This window comes from Hyla sarda, chromosome 5, assembly GCF_029499605.1.
Source record: "Hyla sarda isolate aHylSar1 chromosome 5, aHylSar1.hap1, whole genome shotgun sequence".
In the NCBI taxonomy this organism is placed as follows: domain Eukaryota; kingdom Metazoa; phylum Chordata; class Amphibia; order Anura; family Hylidae; genus Hyla; species Hyla sarda.
The window spans coordinates 290,310,019-290,331,078 of record NC_079193.1 but is presented as its reverse complement, the minus strand read 5'-3'; the positions used below and the strand labels follow the sequence as shown (position 1 = coordinate 290,331,078).

Below are 21,060 nucleotides of genomic sequence, written 5' to 3'. Positions count from 1 at the left end.
TCTGTAAATCCAATACATCTCTTTCTTTCCCAGAGCTTCCAGGTGATTGGTAACATGTGCTGGAATGTAGTCAATGGGCAGGATGGATGAAATTCCTGTGGCCCCATTGTGTTTGGTCGTGACGTGTCGTGACAAACCTTGAAACATAAATCCCTTTTTTATATTGCATCTGTGCTGGTTGAGTCTTTGGTGTAATTTCTGAGTGGTTCGACCCACGTACTGTTTCCCACAGCAACAGTTGATAAGGTAGATGACGAACTGGGATTGGCATGTCAGATGGAATGGTAGCTCAAAGGTTTCCCCTGTATGATGGCTTCTAAAATCAGTGTTCCGGTCCGCTATGATGTTGCAGCAGAGACATCTCTTCTTGCCGCATTTGAACACACCTTTTTTGAGAGTGGTCTCAGCGGTGATGCGTTTAGCTGGCCTCTGTCTTTTCAAACGGCTTGGAGCCAGCATATTCCTGAGGGAAGGAGCTCTTCTAAATGTTAGTAGGGGTTGGGTAGGTAAAATTTATTTTAGGTAGGGATCATTCTTGAGGAGACTCCAATGTTTTTGTAGGATTTTCCTTATGTTGTAATGGCCCGTGGAGTACGTTGTCACAAAACTGCTGTTCTTTTTACCCCAGTTGTGTTGTTGTTTCGTGTGTCTTTTGAATTTTTCTTTTTGGTTTGTCTCCTCTTGATCACACGAGGCCTCTTGGACTGAGGGTGATGACCCTGAAGCTATAGTGGCTGATGGCAGCGGTGAGGAGGGTAGACATGATTCCTGGGTGAGTGCAATCGCTTTTAAAAAAGCATTCTCTACCAGAGTTTTAGGGTATCCTTTCACAGAAAATCTGTTCTTCAGAATTTTGGATTGATCAATGTAGGTACTGGTGTTGGTACAATTTTTCCGAACTCGGCGGAATTGGCCATAGGGTATATTCTGTTTCCATTTAGAGTAGTGTCCACTCAAAAAAGGTACATAACTATTCGAGTCAACAGTTTTGAAGAACGTGGAGGTGATGATTTGGCTATTTTCGTGAGTAATTTGTAGATCAAGAAATTCGATTTCTTTATCGGAAATGTTTGGTGTTAGGGTAATGCCCCAATCGTTGCTGTTTATTTCATGGATCAGTGTATGGATTTGTTCGGCTGTACCCCTCCAAAGAAAGAACAGGTCGTCTATATAACGTTTATATACGACTGTATGTTCCAAAAAAAGTTTGTTCTTATGGAGGAACTCTTCTTCGAATTGCCCCATGAAGAGGTTAGCATACGAGGGGGCGACTCTGGTCCCCATAGCCGTCCCTCTGGTTTGTTGAAATGTCACCCCGTTATAGGTGAAAAAGTTGTTTTTTAGGATTAGTTCCAGGCATGTAATCAGGAAGTCCGCCTGATTCTCAGGTATTTTTGTGTCGCTTCTTAGGTAGCAAGCTGTGCTCTTTAGTCCCAGATCGTGTCTGATATTTGAATATAGAGCAGACACATCCATGGTTACAAACATCATGTTTTCCTCCCATGCCAGATCTTTTAGTATAGTAATTAGTTGGTCTGAATTTTTGAGGTAGCTCTGCAGATTCTGGACATAAGGTTGGAGTATTAAATCCAAATACTGTGATAAGTTGCTCGTGATGCTGTCTATCCCAGAAATAATGGGTCTTCCCGGTGGGTGCTCTTGGTCCTTGTGCACCTTTGGTAGATGGTAGTAAAAGGGCATTTTGGGGTTGGAGATCCATAGAAAGTTTTTTTCCTTTTTGGTGATAACACCCTGCTTGACGCCATCTTCCAATATGGAGGAAACTTTCTGTTTTAGTGCAGGGAGAGGGTTACCATTAATCTGTTCATAGTATAGGCTATCTCCTAAAATCTTCCATGCTTCTTGATCATATTCCGTGTAGTTCTGTATTACAATTCCCCCGCCTTTATCTGCGGGGCGAATCACGATATCTTGGTTGTCCTTCAAAGATTTTAGGGCGGCTCGCTCACTGTTTGTGAGGTGGCCCTCTTTTGTTGTGATCTTACAGGTGTCAGGAAGACTTTTGAGGTCCTCGGCTACCAAATCATGAAATGTCTTGAGAAGGTGACCTTGGCTTTCCACGGGGTAAAATTTCGATTTGGCTTTCACCTCCGGGTGCACTCCGGGTATCACCGTTTCCTCCTGTGGATGGTATTTGGAGCTGACATTCGGCAGGGCAAAGTGACGTTGCAATGTGAGACGTCTTGTGAACCTATGAAGGTCCAAGAATAGGTCAAATTTGTTGGGGTGTGATTTAGGGCAATAGGATAAGCCTTTTTGTAAAAGGGATAGTTCCCCTTGGTTTAATAAATGGTCCGATAGATTAAAAATTTTTATCATAGATTCTTTAAAAGATTTTGATTCCATAGAATTCTTTATTCGTGTTTTCTTTTTGGTGTTTTTCCACTGTGCGTTGCGGGCTCCTCCTCTATTTCCTCTTCTAGTTTTCTTTTTGTTGGTTTTCGAGGTTGAAAGTAGTCCCTTATTGACCCGGTCCGGTTGGGACCTACCTCTAAAAAAGAGGAACCTGATTGGTTGGCTGGGATCCCATCCGGATGTGCAGCGGTGGCCACTGGAAGAGGGTAAGTATTTATTTGATCGTTTTTTTCAGAGAGATTTATAAGATCGGGTTCAGTTGGTTGTTTTTGGGGAACCGGATTCCTCTCATGATAATCTCCACAGGGTTGGGAGGATAGAGGATTGCTTTTATGAGAGGATTGATGGATCTCAGCTGTGATGGTAAAAGTGTGAAGGGAATCCCTTACTGTCTTTAGGAAAGGGACCAGGGCGTCTTCACCTGCTGTGGAATTATCTACCAGAACTGGTGTAGGTCCTGAAGGTAGGTGGGGTGGACTGGTATCATGAACTGTCAGTATAGAGAGATTCATGGAATTCTCTTTTAGCGGTGACGGAGACAGTTGTAAAATTGGTGTGATCTCCTCAATGTTATATACCATATCTTCTTTCAGTTTATCTTTCAAGCGTCTGAGAAAGAGATGTATTGGATTTACAGACTGGAATCGCTCCAACCCCATGGGCTGAATGAGGCTACAGAGCTCATTCACTGAATGTGTCATCCTGCCCTCTTACCAATAAAGATGACCCCCACCAGCCCAGCAATCAACCAAAGAAGAATACATGGGAGGATGTGTGTACAACTGCGCATGTGTATATATATATATATATATATAAATGTATGTATCAATGACATCAATATACACTACGGCACTACTGCATAGAATATGCTCTATTGCAATGCCGATGCCTGTGTTTGTTAAATCGGTCTACTATGAACTTTTTGGTAATTTGGGACATTTCCTCCCGAGCACCTGGATGAGGGGTCTCCCATACAGGGGAAGACCAGGGTCCAGTTGTGCCTCTATCTTTGAGATGACGCCGCAACATGGAGAGCGGCGCTTTGATTTTTCTACTTGCTCAGCTCCCTGAACGGAAGGCCAGGCTAATAGCAGTAATACCTTATTTGATCTGCCATCCAAGCACCATTCATGTTAATTGTAATATGTGTTAAATTTTAATTTAAATTTATGTTTTGCTTTGGATTTGAGACATCTTCAACACTGTGGAAATTGTATTGCACAGATGCATATTTGTATTTTAATCTGTACCCGGTAATTGCTGTTAAATTTCGCGGGCTTTTTTTGCATAAATTAGTGGCCTCCCACATCTGCCACATCATTGATCTGATGAAGAGGGGGTCCCACCCCTCGAAACGCGTTATCTGTGATCTATACAAATAAAATCCGGTTATTATATCTTTAACCGTGTCCGGCTACTTCTTACTGCCACGATCCCAGCCAAGCTATTCTACAGGAGTGAGCGCTCGAACACACCTTTTTTACACGTGAACCGGAGCCCCGGGGATCTTCACCTCTTGCATTCTCCAGACGTCCAGGAATCCCAGGACGCCACGGTGTGAGCTGCACCCCCTGATTTCACTATTCCCTTTGCAACGGGATACAAGCGCGATATGGTGTTGTGCCCACTGCACAACACCAGAAGGTGAGCAAGTTTTTTTCACCTCTTTGTCTTTGTTATATCTGAAAACTTTTACGGCACATTGTTGCGCTTCCCTTTTGTGTTTCCAATTTTTTCTGCATATCGAGCATCTTCTCAAAACCGCACCTGCAAGTCAAGTGTCGGGGAGCCCTCTACCTTTTCGAAGTTTGGGCTGGAAACACTAACTAGCAGCACATTGCACTCATGGAATACTTTACTAGACGCCACACAGACCGTGGCAGACTTATTGCGGAATATACGGAACAGGTCACACCTCAGGCTATTGACTGTGACCATGATTCTCTGGCATCTGAGGATAAAATGATAATGACTGAAATGTTTAATAATCTTGAAAATGTATTATTAGACGAATTAAGGCATAGTGTTGACATTGATTTTTTGAATATTTACTTACATGAATGCCTTGCGCCGAGGGGGCTCCGCTTGACCTTTGACCCCACTTTCAAAGATGATGTAATGTATAAAAATGAATGGGAATGTCTATTAACCAAATGTTCTGAAATGCTTATTAATCACATAAAAACTAAGAGGTCAAAATTGCAAACAAATGCTATGATCAAAATACAAGATCTAATAACAGGTCTGGAGCAATTTTCATCACATACAGAATATAGGGCACTCAATAATAAAATCTCTTCACGCATCTCCAAAGCCCAACAAGAAATAATAGCCAAAAAAGCACAGAAACTCATAAGGGATCGATTGGACAAATCCAGGAATAGATACCGGAATTGGCACAGAAGTAAAACCCCACAAGAAGAAGAAGAAGAGGTTCCAACATCACCATCACCTGTTCTCACGGAACACAGGAACACGCTTAGGACCATCACCCCAACTCCCAGGAGGATTAATAAACCTTACCACAACTACAACAGAACAACATGGAGACCCCAAATCCATTCCAACCGCACCACTACGGGGACAGACCATCAACAAAAGAAACACCCTGGGGCTAACACTAAAAGAACATCTACCTGGCGGAATTCCGCTTATACCACCAGGAACCCATCAACTAACACCCCCAAAGGTCACCACACCCCCAACAAAAATGACAAGAATAAGAAAACATACCAGAACAATACCAACATCCCTAATAAGCCGAACACCATAACCCATATCAACAATAGGATTACTCCTCCATCTATCACCCCACCAAAAACCACTGTTCTCCCTACTGAGCCAAAGAAGGGAACACAAGATTTGGAAACTCCGAAGATCTCACACAATCAAGTCGAGGAACATATGAAGGACATCAGGCATTCTATCAGACGCTTGAAAGATAAACTGAAAGAAGATATGGTATATAACATTGAGGAGATCACACCAATTTTACAACTGTCTCCGTCACCGCTAAAAGAGAATTCCATGAATCTCTCTATACTGACAGTTCATGATACCAGTCCACCCCACCTACCTTCAGGACCTACACCAGTTCTGGTAGATAATTCCACAGCAGGTGAAGACGCCCTGGTCCCTTTCCTAAAGACAGTAAGGGATTCCCTTCACACTTTTACCATCACAGCTGAGATCCATCAATCCTCTCATAAAAGCAATCCTCTATCCTCCCAACCCTGTGGAGATTATCATGAGAGGAATCCGGTTCCCCAAAAACAACCAACTGAACCCGATCTTATAAATCTCTCTGAAAAAAACGATCAAATAAATACTTACCCTCTTCCAGTGGCCACCGCTGCACATCCGGATGGGATCCCAGCCAACCAATCAGGTTCCTCTTTTTTAGAGGTAGGTCCCAACCGGACCGGGTCAATAAGGGACTACTTTCAACCTCGAAAACCAACAAAAAGAAAACTAGAAGAGGAAATAGAGGAGGAGCCCGCAACGCACAGTGGAAAAACACCAAAAAGAAAACACGAATAAAGAATTCTATGGAATCAAAATCTTCTAAAGAATCTATGATAAAAATTTTTAATCTATCGGACCATTTATTAAACCAAGGGGAACTATCCCTTTTACAAAAAGGCTTATCCTATTGCCCTAAATCACACCCCAACAAATTTGACCTATTCTTGGACCTTCATAGGTTCACAAGACGTCTCACATTGCAACGTCACTTTGCCCTGCCGAATGTCAGCTCCAAATACCATCCACAGGAGGAAACGGTGATACCCGGAGTGCACCCGGAGGTGAAAGCCAAATCGAAATTTTACCCCGTGGAAAGCCAAGGTCACCTTCTCAAGACATTTCATGATTTGGTAGCCGAGGACCTCAAAAGTCTTCCTGACACCTGTAAGATCACAACAAAAGAGGGCCACCTCACAAACAGTGAGCGAGCCGCCCTAAAATCTTTGAAGGACAACCAAGATATCGTGATTCGCCCCGCAGATAAAGGCGGGGGAATTGTAATACAGAACTACACGGAATATGATCAAGAAGCATGGAAGATTTTAGGAGATAGCCTATACTATGAACAGATTAATGGTAACCCTCTCCCTGCACTAAAACAGAAAGTTTCCTCCATATTGGAAGATGGCGTCAAGCAGGGTGTTATCACCAAAAAGGAAAAAAACTTTCTATGGATCTCCAACCCCAAAATGCCCTTTTACTACCATCTACCAAAGGTGCACAAGGACCAAGAGCACCCACCGGGAAGACCCATTATTTCTGGGATAGACAGCATCACGAGCAACTTATCACAGTATTTGGATTTAATACTCCAACCTTATGTCCAGAATCTGCAGAGCTACCTCAAAAATTCAGACCAACTAATTACTATACTAAAAGATCTGGCATGGGAGGAAAACATGATGTTTGTAACCATGGATGTGTCTGCTCTATATTCAAATATCAGACACGATCTGGGACTAAAGAGCACAGCTTGCTACCTAAGAAGCGACACAAAAATACCTGAGAATCAGGCGGACTTCCTGATTACATGCCTGGAACTAATCCTAAAAAACAACTTTTTCACCTATAACGGGGTGACATTTCAACAAACCAGAGGGACGGCTATGGGGACCAGAGTCGCCCCCTCGTATGCTAACCTCTTCATGGGGCAATTCGAAGAAGAGTTCCTCCATAAGAACAAACTTTTTTTGGAACATACAGTCGTATATAAACGTTATATAGACGACCTGTTCTTTCTTTGGAGGGGTACAGCCGAACAAATCCATACACTGATCCATGAAATAAACAGCAACGATTGGGGCATTACCCTAACACCAAACATTTCCGATAAAGAAATCGAATTTCTTGATCTACAAATTACTCACGAAAATAGCCAAATCATCACCTCCACGTTCTTCAAAACTGTTGACTCGAATAGTTATGTACCTTTTTTGAGTGGACACTACTCTAAATGGAAACAGAATATACCCTATGGCCAATTCCGCCGAGTTCGGAAAAATTGTACCAACACCAGTACCTACATTGATCAATCCAAAATTCTGAAGAACAGATTTTCTGTGAAAGGATACCCTAAAACTCTGGTAGAGAATGCTTTTTTAAAAGCGCTTGCACTCACCCAGGAATCATGTCTACCCTCCTCACCGCTGCCATCAGCCACTATAGCTTCAGGGTCATCACCCTCAGTCCAAGAGGCCTCGTGTGATCAAGAGGAGACAAACCAAAAAGAAAAATTCAAAAGACACACGAAACAACAACACAACTGGGGTAAAAAGAACAGCAGTTTTGTGACAACGTACTCCACGGGCCATTACAACATAAGGAAAATCCTACAAAAACATTGGAGTCTCCTCAAGAATGATCCCTACCTAAAATAAATTTTACCTACCCAACCCCTACTAACATTTAGAAGAGCTCCTTCCCTCAGGAATATGCTGGCTCCAAGCCGTTTGAAAAGACAGAGGCCAGCTAAACGCATCACCGCTGAGACCACTCTCAAAAAAGGTGTGTTCAAATGCGGCAAGAAGAGATGTCTCTGCTGCAACATCATAGCGGACCGGAACACTGATTTTAGAAGCCATCATACAGGGGAAACCTTTGAGCTACCATTCCATCTGACATGCCAATCCCAGTTCGTCATCTACCTTATCAACTGTTGCTGTGGGAAACAGTACGTGGGTCGAACCACTCAGAAATTACACCAAAGACTCAACCAGCACAGATGCAATATAAAAAAGGGATTTATGTTTCAAGGTTTGTCACGACACGTCACGACCAAACACAATGGGGCCACAGGAATTTCATCCATCCTGCCCATTGACTACATTCCAGCACATGTTACCAATCGCCTGGAAGCTCTGGGAAAGAAAGAGATGTATTGGATTTACAGACTGGAATCGCTCCAACCCCATGGGCTGAATGAGGCTACAGAGCTCATTCACTGAATGTGTCATCCTGCCCTCTTACCAATAAAGATGACCCCCACCAGCCCAGCAATCAACCAAAGAAGAATACATGGGAGGATGTGTGTACAACTGCGCATGTGTATATATATATATATATAAATGTATGTATCAATGACATCAATATACACTACGGCACTACTGCATAGAATATGCTCTATTGCAATGCCGATGCCTGTGTTTGTTAAATCGGTCCAGCGCAGGATATGCGCTTCTACTATGAACTTTTTGGTAATTTGGGACATTTCCTCCCGAGCACCTGGATGAGGGGTCTCCCATACAGGGGAAGACCAGGGTCCAGTTGTGCCTCTATCTTTAAGATGACGCCGCAACATGGAGAGCGGCGCTTTGATTTTTCTACTTGCTCAGCTCCCTGAACGGAAGGCCAGGCTAATAGCAGTAATACCTTATTTGATCTGCCATCCAAGCACCATTCATGTTAATTGTAATATGTGTTAAATTTTAATTTAAATTTATGTTTTGCTTTGGATTTGAGACATCTTCAACACTGTGGAAATTGTATTGCACAGATGCATATTTGTATTTTAATCTGTACCCGGTAATTGCTGTTAAATTTCGCGGGCTTTTTTTGCATAAATTAGTGGCCTCCCACATCTGCCACATCATTGATCTGATGAAGAGGGGGTCCCACCCCTCGAAACGCGTTATCTGTGATCTATACAAATAAAATCCGGTTATTATATCTTTAACCGTGTCCGGCTACTTCTTACTGCCACGATCCCAGCCAAGCTATTCTACAGGAGTGAGCGCTCGAACACACCTTTTTTACACGTGAACCGGAGCCCCGGGGATCTTCACCTCTTCCATATTAGAATTTGCAATATTTTTCGCATATTCGTTATATTTGCATATGTGAATATTCGCACAATCGCATATTTGAGGAAGACACCAGTGAGGGGGTGGGCTGTCGTTGATAACCTCTGACAAGTGTATTTGCATCATTCTAATGGGACCACAAGTGAAAAAACGGAATATGCAAATATTCACATATGCGAATATTCGCATATGGGGGAAAAAGCGAATATTCGCAATTTCGAATATATAGCGAATATATTCTCAATATTCGCGAATTTGCGATATTCGCACCCAACACTATTCATGACTTCACGTCCCCTCCATTCATGTCTATGGTAGGGGATGTTTGGAGAAGAGTAAGGTCGGCATAGCTGCAATTGGTGGTGCAAGGGGAGATATCAAAGCATAATGAAAAAGGGGGTCCCAGCACTCACCAAAGTTTCAAGCAAGGTAGTTTTATTGTATATCCTCAAAAACAGGACATGTTTCGGTCTTTAACCTTCCTCTGCACAGCACAGAGGATATACAATAAAACTACCTTGCTTGAAGCTCTGGTGAGTGCTGGGACCTCCTTTTTCATTATGGGAGGGAATATGACAGCTAGTACGTAGCCATCACTCCTCCTCCCACAGATATGAATGGAGGGAGCGTGGAGGCTGTAGTCACCAGTCATCCGGCACAGAGCAGAGTTCGCTCCGTACATGGATGACTGGGGTGATGCGCCAGAGATCACGGGGGTCCCCAGCGGTGGTTTTTCACCCGAGTATGCCTTTAAGTAAATAAATAGATAGCTGAATAAATAATTAAATAAGTAAATAAATAAATAGCTTCAATAAATGAGTAAATAAATACTGATGCAAAATCCAAACCCAAACACAGCAACGATCATGGAATAATGGTCACATCATGATTGTAGATTCCTCTGGAAATCTACAATGGATCTGCTTGTTGCAAACTTAGACAGGCTATCCCAATACTAAAAGTTATCCCTTATCCACAGGAGACAACCACCGATCACAGCGGTCCGTCAGTTGTCCCACCACTGAATGGAGCCAAAGGGCCGGACTGGGATTAAAAAGCGGCCCTGGCACCCAAACCCCACCAGCCCTAATACAGCTCTCCCCCACATATAGCTCATATATAGCTCCAGCACTACCACTGTACAAAAAGAATACAGCACCATACACAGTAAACAGAGGCACATTGTGAGAGGACTGAACTGTTTGCCCTCCTATCAAGTCTTGTGTAGAGTACTTTCCATATATTGCCTTCTACAGCAAGTGACTGGAGCTGCTGTGAAGTGCTTGGGGCGAGCCCTGCAGGTGGAAGTCCCAGGAGCAAGAGGGGACCAGCCCTGCCTGACATTAGCCAAGTGTGTCGGGCAGCGTGAGGTGGTCGGGCTAGTTGAATTGATTATGTTATTTGACAGAGGCGGCAAAGACTGGCCTACCAGGAATCTTGCCAGTCTGGGCCTGGTGCACATGCTCAACCACAGCTCGATTTAGTCTATGAAACTTCTGAACGTTGACAAGTAGAACACTCAGTAATGTTCAGTAGCTCGTTGAGAATAAATGGAGTGGTGGCAATGCATTCAAGCTGCTGCGCCATTGACTTAGGGGACATTTTTCTCCATTCTCCTGATGGGTCTCAGTGGTCGGATACCCACCGATCGGCTAGTTATCCCCTTCCCTGTGGATAGGGGATAACTTTTAATATTAGGATGAGAATCTAAGTGTAAGTATCAATTGGGGGTGTCCAGTTGGATGATGTTGCCACGGTGCCACACAAGGGGATTAATGTTATATTGTGTAAATGATGGAACACAAATATATTATCTGTTATGTAGTGTTACATTGTGTTGTTGAACATACCTGTTGCATGGAAATAGAACTTTGTGAAGATTTCCATCTTCTGTATATTGTATGATGACTTTATCCAAGAACCAACCATTCCCTGTATAAATAATATACACAGTTAGATCTTTAACAGCAATTCCCAGGTCCTGAAGACTGCAATTCAAATGATTTATTTCAGAATTTAATATTGATGACCTATCCAACCCATAGTGCCCCCTCCATTCAGCACAATGAAGGGTATATGTGCACATGGCTCAGTCTAGTACGGCACATCACCCAGCTGAAGAGAATTGGGCTGAGCTTTAAGCTACAATACCAGATTCAGCTGCAGGAATAAGTGTTGGGGTGTCAGTACTGCATAAAGGATCCTTAGGATTAGCCATCAATCTTATAAAGGGGTTATCTGGGAATAGAAAAATAGAGCTAATTTTTTTCAAAAAATGATCCCCCACCTGTCTCCAGGTTGAGGAGGGTTCTGCAGCTCAGTTCTATGAAAGTCAATGGAGCCAAATTGTAATACTTTTTTTAAAATTTTTATTTCAAATTACAAAATTATAATAATGCATTTCAAAATTCGCTTTACACAATATAAATAATCCCACCCACACCCCTATCCCCCCACCCACTACCAGCTAGGATGCCTCATCCCATTTCTTCCACTCGTTTTCAACTTTTTGACCTATCTTTTTTCCCTGATAGTAAATAGCTTCAAATCTTCTCATTTGTTGGACTTCCCTTTGCCACTCAACCCAACATGGGCCCTGGGGAGCAAACCATCTCCTAAGAATAATTATTCTAGCTAAACCAAAAGCCTTTATCAGAACACTGTTCTTGCACTGCATCCTAAGTCATATCCCTAGAATGGCCGTTTTAATATCAAAGCTTATCTTAATACCCAATTTAGTTTCTACCATATTGTATACCCCTGTCCAAAAGGAAAGCAATTTTGGGCAACTTCACACCATATGTGACAAATCCGCGCCTTCCATATTACATTTCGGGCATTTAGAGTCAAGTCTTTTTCCTATCTTATACAAGAACCCCGGCGTATATGGGATCCTATGTATCAGCTTTATCATAGAGGTTTTATGGTTCACATTGAGAGATGATTGGGAAATATTTATGAATACTTCCCTCCATTCTTCCCCATCAATCTGACCTACTACTTGCTTCCATTTATCCCTACTCTTTGGAGGAAATTTTTCAACGGAAAATCTAACTAGGCCCTTATATAAGTTACCTAATACCTTTGTCGTGGAGGACCTAAGCCCAAACATATAGTCAAATAACTCATGTCTATTTATTGCCCATCTAGGGTTGTTCTTCTCCTTCTCAAAAGCGCTTTTGATTTGTAAGTATGAAAAGTATTCGCTCTGCCTAATACTAAATTCCCTATTGAATGTTTTCCACTCTTTTAACGTGCTTTCTATCACAAAATCTGTAACTCTAATAACCCCATTTCTTTCCCAGTTAACATATTCCTTTAATTTCATCATTTCTGGAAAATTTCCATTACCCCACATTAGTGTGTAGTGCGTACTACCCTTAATCCCTAATAAACGTCTCGTGAATCTCCATACTTTATTAAACATATTACAAGTGGGGATTTTTCCATTGTGCATACATCTTCCCCCTTCAATTAATTCCAAAGTGCTATCCCCCCTAATACCTAATTTAGAAAAAAAAACTTTTAAAACATCATCTTCCTTTATCATGTATTCAATTTGTGCCGCTATATAATACAGTTGCATATTTTGTATACCCAAACAACCACTACTCAAAGGAGGACTCAGAAATGTGTGTTTCATCCGTGTTTGTTTCCCATCCCATAAAAAATCATTAATCTCACTCTGTATTTTATTAAAATGGTGTTCCCCTAACCAAACTGGTGCTGCTCTAATCACATGCACAACCATAGGGAAAATAATTGTCTTTATCAGCGTAATTCTTTCAGCCATATTCATACGCAACTTTTTCCATATTTGAATTTTGTTTCTTACTTTCTGTCTCAATGGGGTAATATTCAACTGGGCAAACTCTTCTATATTTCTCGAAATCTTAATTCCTAGGTATTCCAGGGCCTCATTTTTCTGCAAAACATGTATCACTCCCTGGCAGCCCTGGCTATCACTTGACAACATTAATAATCCTGATTTATTCCAGTTTATCTGAAAGCCAGAATATTTACCAAAATCCTTTATCAAGTCAATAATGCTAACAAGCTTTCTTCCTGGATCTGTGACAAACAACACAACATCGTCTGCATAAAGCAATATTTTCTCCTCCTCTCCCTCGACACCAAACCCATCAAACAAGCTGGAAGATCTAATCAACTGCGCGAGTGGTTCAATGAAGAGGGAGAAGAGGAGCGGTGATAGGGGGCATCCATGCCCTGTTCCTCTCTGCAGAGACACTACCTCACGGGAAATAATATTATTAATATTAACTTTGGCTTTGGGGGATCTATATTGGGCCCTGAGCCCCTGTAAGAAGCCTTCTCCAAGATTCATATGTTCTATTATTTTAAAGAGGAAGCCCCACTCCACCCTGTCAAACGCTTTTTGAGCGTCAAGAGACAGGATGGAGTGGGGGCCCCCCTCACCCCTTGCCTGCATATTAAGAAAAACTCTTCTTATATTATTATAGATATTTCTTCCCTGCTGGAATCCTTTCTGTTCCTTCCCTATTAGCTTATCCATCACTCGTTGCAAGCGCCTGGCCCAAATTTTAGCTAAAATTTTCTGGTCTGTGTTTAGGAGTGAAATTGGCCTAAAATCATCCATTACGCCACTTTCCCTACCTTTCTTAGGAATCAGTACAATGATGGCTTCAGCCATAGTTGGGGATAACTCCCCCCTACTCAAGGATTCATTATAAACCTCTAAAAGGTATGGCAGTAGCACACCCCCAAAACATTTATAAACTTCAAAGACCAGACCATCCGAGCCCGGGGCGGAGTTATGTACAAAGGACTTTAGGGCAGATTCCATTTCTCCTATACTAATCTCTTCCCCCATTTTCACCTTTTCTTCCTCGCTGATACTAGGGAGCCCTATTTTCTTCAAAAAAATGTCAATTTCATCATCTGACACAAAGCTTTTCCTCAAGTATAAATCCTGGTAAAATTGGGTTGCCACACTTGTTATTTCCTCCTGTTTAGTACATTCCCTACCCTCTTTATTTTTTATCCCAATAATTGTTTTTTTCCCTTTCTGATTAATAATTCCCATAAGTGTTTTGTTTGGTTTACCTGTTTCAACATATTGTCTCTGTTTCCTGAAAAAAATAGCGTGTTGAGCCTTCTCTAGGGCAATTTTACTGTACAGATCTTGCAGCTTTTTAAGATAATCCCAGTTCTCCGAGTTAGGATTAATACCATATATGCTTTCGGCTGCCGCTATTTTCCCCAGTATCGCGTTTTCCTTCTCCTTACATTTCCTTTTAAACCTGGCGATATTCCTAATGAGAAGCCCCCTCAAGAAAGCTTTTAGTGTATCCCATACTATCAGAGTATCAGCTGTGCTTTTGTTTATTTCCCAAAATTCTCTAATTTTGGAGCTTACCCCCTTTGTTACATCCTCAATTTTTAACCAGTGGGAATTTATATACATACTCCTGGAGGCTTCCTGTGTCTTACTCTCCTTTTTAATATAACAGACTAACATTGCGTGATCTGACACACACCCAGGCTCATACACTATTTTGTGAGTAAAAATTAGACCTGCATTATTAACAAGGACGTGATCAATTCTGGAGGCTGTTTTGTGAGTGGCATTATAACAAGAGAATTTCTTCTTGTACGGGTATAACTTTCGCCAAGCATCCTCCCATCCCACCTCCTGACACCAGCTATAAAGCAGAGTATTATTATTTCCCAAATTTCTACCCTGCCAGTCAAGATCCTTATTCATAATGCCATTCATATCACCCATTACCCAAAGGTCAGTAAACTCTTTATCCATTTGAAAATCCATTAAGACTTGAAATACTTCTGTTGAAAAGGGAGGGGGGGATGTATGTAAACGCTAGAATAGAGAACCTACCCTCCCAAAGAAATACAAATCTACCTCTATGATCGATTAGAGAGTTTAACACTTGCATGTTTACAGCCTTATGGATTAAGACTGAGACCCCTGAGGAGTATTCTGAAAAAGTAGAATGAAAAGCTTCCTTTATCCAGCCCTTACTTAGGATATTCAGCGAATCCCTAGTCAGGTGGGTCTCTAGGAGACATACAATTGCTGGGAGATGCTTGTTTATTCTATCGAATATTGCTACCCGTTTACTCCTGTTTTTTAACCCTCTCACATTCCATATTAATATTCTATTACTGTTATTCGTAGACATAAACATTTTTCTGTTCTTTTTACCGGAACCGACAGGCTCCACTTCTCGCTATGGGGTGCATCCCAGCTGGTAGTGCCTCAACCCTCCCCCCAACCTCCCATCCTCCCCCCAACCCCACCCCCCTCTATTGACTCGTGATACCCATGAATCTCTAAACTGCACTATACCCTCTCCCTCCGGACCCCCCCTCCACCACCTTCTACATAATTTCTGCTTCCCCTACCACTCCTACAATCCCCTCTCCTCCAGCCATTTACTGGTCTCATCATCACTAGTGAAGAAATACACCCTTTCCTCAAATGTAATCCTCAGTCTGGCGGGGAACAAAAGAGAGAATTTAATGCCGGCCGCATGCAGTCTCTTTTTAACAGGGTTAAAGGCCATTCTTCTACGCTGGGTATCTCTTGACAAGTCCGGGTACATGAACACCCTGGAGTTGCCGACTGGGATTGCTCCCTTTTCTCTTGACAATTTTAAAAGGCAGTCTCTATCTTGAGAGCATAATAGTTTGACCAAGAGCGTTCCTGGAGCGAGACCCGGAGCAGGCTTCTTCATGGGGATCCTGTGGGCCCTCTCGACATGAAATAAATTTGAGTAGGGATTCCCCAGCAACCTCCTTCAACCATTTTTCAATGTAGGATGTTGGGTTTTCCCCTTCTTCACCCTCCGGGATCCCCACAAATTGTACATTATTACGTCTTGATCTGTTCTCTAAGTCTGCCAGCTTTTCTCTGAAATATTTGTTATCCTCTTTCAGAACTTCTCGCTCCTTTCGCATTTCGCCCAGCTCTTTTTCCATACGTGGAACTGCTTTTTCTAACTGATTAACTCTTTCTTTAATCTTGTTGGTGTAATTGTAATACCACACGCAACCTGGAGACAGACGTGGAGCTGATTTTGAAAGAAATTAGCTTTGTTTTTCTATTAATGAATAGCCCCTTTAGGTCCATGTTGTACAATTGTTTCCACATACTCTCAAAACAGTACACTATCTACGTTCAAAGTAATTTCCAGTTTCTGTCTCAAATGCCATGTCCTAGTATTTCTATGTTCTGTAATACCTACCACATCTAAGTTCATTATTTGACACCAACCTGTGTCTCTTAAAGGGGTACTCTGGTGGAATAAAAAAAAAATCAACTGGTGCCAAAAAGTTCTTCTAAAAGTTCTTCAAAAATCACTTCTATTAAAAATCGTAATCCTTCCAGTACTTATCAGCTGTGGTACGCTATAGAAGAAATTGTATAGTCCTTTTCTGTCTGATACAGTGCTCTCTGCTGACACCTCTGTCCATGTCAGGAACTGTCCAGAGCAGGAACAAATCCCCATAACAAATCTCTCCTGCTGGACAGTTCCTGACATGGACAGAGGTGTCAGCAGAGAGCACTGTGGTCAGACAGAAAAGAACTATAAAACTTCCTCTGCAGCATACAGCAGCTAATAAGTACCGGAAGGATTAACATTTTTATATAGAAATAATTTACAAATCTGTTTAATTTTCTGGCACAAGTTGAATTAAAAAGAAAATGTTTTCCACCACAGTACCCCTTTTAGCTGTTGCAAAACTACAATTCCCATCATGCCCTAACAGCCTGCGGCTGTTAGGGCATGATGGAAGTTGTAGTTTTGCAACAGCTGGAGGGCCAAAAGCTGGGTTAACACTTGTCTATATGATTGCTTCTCAAGCTTATCCATCCATTAACATACCAACTAAAGCACGCTAATACCTGGGGTCAATACCCATGCTAGAAGGGGACATGTGGCATCAGTACTAACTACATGCTCCCTCTTCCAGCCACAGAGTTTCCTTCATGTACAGACTTTTCCTCCATGTACAGACTTCCGCATTATAACCTAGTATTACGATGTATGTGCTTTATACGCTGGATTTATACGCTATTATTATAAGATTTTGTCACAAAGCTGACATTCTCTATGAAACACCTTCAACATCATATTGAGATGGATCAACTCTGTACGGCTTTTACCATTTTTACCTCCATCACAGCTCATCTTGATTTTCTTCAATGTCCCCAATGAAACAGCTTGAATAGAAAATATATCAACCTAGAAAGGGATGAATACATAGGAAATGTTGTTATTTTTTATTATTATAGAATATGAATAATAAATTAGAAAATTGTTTTATATTATTAGACACATTTACCCTCAGTATTGGTATGATAGTAAATGATAAACATAAAAATTCCCATATCATTTGTATACAGCCTAGGTCTTGAAACTATGACTTCCAGCTAGTGTGAAACTGCAACTCCCAGCAAACCCAGACAGCTGTTGGCTGTCCAGGCATGCTGGGAGTTGTAGTTTTACAATATCTGAAGGTCCACAGTTTGAAGACCATTGGTACGTATGAAAGGATAACTAGTGGACACCCACCTCAGATTGGCATCTTTCTCCCTATTAGGCTAGGTTCAGACTACGGAATCTCCGGGCAGAAAATTTCCGCCCGGAGATTCCGAGTGCAGCCAGCGCTGACTGAATCAGTCGGTGCTAGGACCGCGCAGACACTGCAGTCTCCAATAGACTGCAATGTGATCCGTGCGGATTTCCGCCTGTAGAAAGAGCAACCCCATTCTTCAGGCAGAAATTTCCAAGCGGATTTTCCGTTCACAAATTCCGCTTCACAAATTCCGAAGTGTGAATTTGTGAACGGAAACCCATTCCCTACACTATACATTTTAGCAAGCGGAATTTCCACCTGCAACTTCAAAGTGGAATTGCCGGCGGAAATTCTGTAGTCTGAACCTAGCCTTAGGCCTCGTTCACAAGGCGGAGTGAAATCTGGCCGGGAATTCTGCCCAGAAATTCCGTTGTATTGTTTTCAATGGGATTCTGCTGCACCATGCTTCGATGGGATTCTGCTGGGAAATGCATTGCCGTCTATGGAGATGACACATGTCCGAGCAGTCCTAGCACCGACTGGTGAGTCAGCATCTGCTATAGACGGAATGTCTGGCCGTACATGATGCAAACACATAGCCTTACTGTGCATACTGACAGGTTCTATTTGAATGTAACCACATACTTTAAGGTCTTATTACTATATATTTTACCTGTCCTTTTTTGAATTTCATAGTTTGGAATTTAGATTTATGTAATTTCCTTTTCCCAGAATCCCCTCTGGTCCCAAAGACATGGATATAAACATTGGCTTCGGCAGCATCATCAGATATGGCACCTGTGTACACTTGGATTTCATAGTCCAGCACTAAGAACAAACAGATGAATGATATCTTTTTAATATATTTGCTATAAACAACATGAGCTGCGGCTATGACCAGCATCTGTACGGTGCAACGCTTTGGCAAATGATAGCATCGGAAAACAAATACTGGGAGGCTTTTTATTATTATTAAAAAAAACACAGGATATCTTAAGAATGTTTCCATATAGGTTGTAACCGCAAACTGAGTTAGAGGATATGATATTACAGATACAGGAATATAACGGTGTCTTATTCAGCCATTCAGTACAAGGGTCAGGGGACAATAAGCTCTTCTTATATCAAGTCTGCTGGTATTTCATGAACAAAAATGGAGTTCTTAATATCACAAAGTACAAGGGAAAGACTCTTAAAATGATAGATCATAAATAGATACAAAAGATAGACAGAAAGATAGATGGATAGAGGGATGATGGATATACGGTGGATAGATAAATAGACAGATGATGATAGATAGATAGATAGATAGATAAATAGATAGATAAAAAAAAATTATATAGATAGATATATAGATAAATAGATAGATAGAGATAGATTAATAAATAGATAGATATAGATAGACAGATAGATAGATATACATAGAATCAAGTGAAGCACTCCATGGGTTGAAAAAAATGTGACGTTTTATTCCATCAAAAAAAAAAGTGAAAACAGCAGCAATGTTTCGATCCTCTCCAGGATCTTTCTGGAGAGGATCGAAACGTCGCTGCTGTTTTCACTTTTTTTGATGGAATAAAACTTCAATTTTTTTTCATAGTGTTGCACTTGATTCTATGTATATGGACTTTCAATGACCGAGGGACTTGGTTCTTATGAGTGGCCTGCACCCTGCACCTTAATTCTTTTTTCAACTCTAGTGCTGCTGTATTTGTTTGCTTTTTAGATAGATAGACAGATAGATAGATAGATAGATAGATAGATTAATAGATATTCCAAGGAAGATGCAGTGGCACTCAAAAGTGATATAGAAAAATGAAGTTATTTATTCATCCCAAATGTGCAGTAGCGACGTTTCGACAGTCTCACACCATCATTATCAAGCATTATCATAGATTAATAGATATATAGATAAATAGATAGATATAAAGATAGATTCATAGATAGATAGATAATTAGATATATGGATGGAAATAACATTTTGCTATGAAGTTTATTAGAAAGGTTAATATTTGGCCAATATGTACAACATATAAAAAGTGTTTGCATCTGACAGTGCCCATTTAAAGTGAAGGTTTATAAAAAATCTGTGTTTGCAATGGCAGTGCTCTGATTGGCTTACCCAGTCATTTTCAAGTGTACAAGGTTGGCCAGTCAAAGTGCTGCCATTGGAAACACTTTTTTTTTTTACACATAAACCTTCACTTTGATACAACAGTGCACTTTAGTGATTCTTGTTCTATTTAATATTGGATTCCGACCAAGGTCCCTACATCTGACTTCACCCCCAGTTTTTTTTTTTTTTTACTTTTTTCTCTGCTTTTGGAAGTGCTGTTTAGATTGATGGATGATAGAAACAGATAGATGTGCTATAAGATAGACATAGATAATTGAATGGATAACTACAGAGATATAGACCTACAGATAGATAGATAGATGGATAGATAGATAGATAGATAGATAGATAGATAGATAAATAGATGACAATGATAGAATGATGGATAGATAGATATAAATAAGGATGGATAGATAGGTAATGATATCTAGATAGATAGATATAAATAATGATAGATAGATAGATAGATAGGTAATGATAGATAGATAGATATAAATAATGATAGATAGATGCCAATGATAGATAGATAGATAAAAAGATAAATAGAAAGATAGATACATAGATGACAATGATATAATGATAGATAGGTAATGATAGATAGATATAAATAATGATAGATAGATAGATAAATAGATAGATAGATAGATAGATAGATGCCAATGATAGATAGATAGATAAAAAGATAAATAGAAAGAGAGATAAATAGATGACAATGATATAATGATAGATAGATAGATAGGTAATGATAGATAGATATATATATAAATAATGATAGATAGATAGATAGAAGCCAATGATAGATAGATAGATAAATAGATAGATAGATAGACAGATAAATAGATAGATAATGATAGATAGATATATAGATAGATGTAGATATATAAATACCAATAAAAATAGACAAACAGGTTGATACTAATAGATAATATGATATATAACTAAAGACAGACAGACAGACAGACAGATAGATACAAACAGATGCAGATTGGTACAAAATAAAAATAAAGAAATCATACACATTTTAGCTGGTATTCACTTTACTGTACGTTCTTTTTTAGAAACGTTATATTTTTTGACTTTAGAAAATATGCTAATACAAAATGGATTGGTATTTGCCTCAGTACTTTCAGACGTCTCAAAAGATGACATAATGTCAACATC

General features: G+C 40.7%; 1 protein-coding gene across 1 annotated transcript in view; it reads right to left on the bottom strand.

Moving 5' to 3' along the window:
- Nucleotides 1–21,060, bottom strand: part of RP1 (RP1 axonemal microtubule associated) — a 284,608-nt gene that overhangs the window by 14,173 nt on the left and 249,375 nt on the right. The window contains exons 27-29 of the mRNA XM_056521929.1: nucleotides 18,457–18,611; nucleotides 17,380–17,449; nucleotides 11,051–11,132 (exon numbers count right to left, since the gene is read on the bottom strand). Coding sequence (XP_056377904.1) covers nucleotides 11,051–11,132; nucleotides 17,380–17,449; nucleotides 18,457–18,611 — 307 coding nt within the window. The remainder of the gene's footprint in view (nucleotides 1–11,050; nucleotides 11,133–17,379; nucleotides 17,450–18,456; nucleotides 18,612–21,060) is intronic.